Here is an 861-nt window from a genome sequence, read left to right on the forward strand (position 1 = left end):
ATAGCCGTTTCGAGTGCCGAGCACAAACAGTCTCGCAGAGTCGGGGGAAAAGCAAAAATTTGCCACATTCTCTCCCCTTCTAAATATATTTGGTAAAAAGTATATCAACTCAAAGGAGTCAACGTCAAACACAAATATTGAACTGTTGCTGTTCAGGCACCCCAGCTTCTTCCCGTCGGGGCTCAAATCCATGTGAATAACCGCTGAAAGCACCACACGAGACAGCAAATAAAGCAGAAAAAACTGAAACATTCTCCATGTTTGATCGCTCACTTTAAAAGCAACTATTTTGTAGCAAGCAAACGGCGGTCGCAGTCGTGTCACTTGCAGCGTTGGGCGCCTCCACACAAGAACTGGGAGACACGTAGAATAGCCTTACGGAAAGGCAGGTCTCTGACAGACGCGAGCTCCACTCCAGTTGAAACTTTGACGAAAGAAATATAAAAACTGCCGTCGGTTTCCCCCAAGCGATCGGGCAGCGTTTCAGCCTCCCGTAGACAGGGTACCTCTTTGCAGATCCACTTCTTTGAAGTAGCGGAGCAACAACTCTCGTCTTCTGTTTTTCCTCTGCCTTTTTGTGTTTTCTCATCAACGCCACCCCCCATTCCTTCTCCCGCCGAGGCAGAGCCAGCGGCCGGGCCAGCGCCGCGTAGGCGGCGGTAGTTTGTCGCTTTGCGGCGTTTGTTCGAAAAGAAACAACACGCAAGAACACTCCGAGAAACAAACTGTAAAGCCGTCACCATCTCCTTTATTCGGCAAGCGCCAAGACACTGCAAATCCTGAATCTCCAACTGAGCCAAGCATACAGCGCACACTATATATATATATATATATATATATATATATATATATATATATATA

At 47.0% G+C, this 861-nt stretch overlaps 1 protein-coding gene across 1 annotated transcript in view; it reads right to left on the reverse strand.

Moving 5' to 3' along the window:
• EMH_0034800 (Similar to uniprot|Q06679 Saccharomyces cerevisiae YDR324c, related) overlaps positions 1 to 861 on the reverse strand; it is a gene marked incomplete at both ends in the record, with an annotated part of 6394 nt that overhangs the window by 1944 nt on the left and 3589 nt on the right. Inside the window, 2 exons of the mRNA XM_013498271.1 lie at positions 1 to 203; positions 380 to 791. Of these exons, the coding sequence (XP_013353725.1) occupies positions 1 to 203; positions 380 to 791 (615 nt within the window). The remainder of the gene's footprint in view (positions 204 to 379; positions 792 to 861) is intronic.

The sequence above is a fragment of the Eimeria mitis genome, genomic scaffold (assembly GCF_000499745.2).
Source record: "Eimeria mitis Houghton genomic scaffold, Emh_scaff33, whole genome shotgun sequence".
NCBI classification, from domain to species: domain Eukaryota; phylum Apicomplexa; class Conoidasida; order Eucoccidiorida; family Eimeriidae; genus Eimeria; species Eimeria mitis.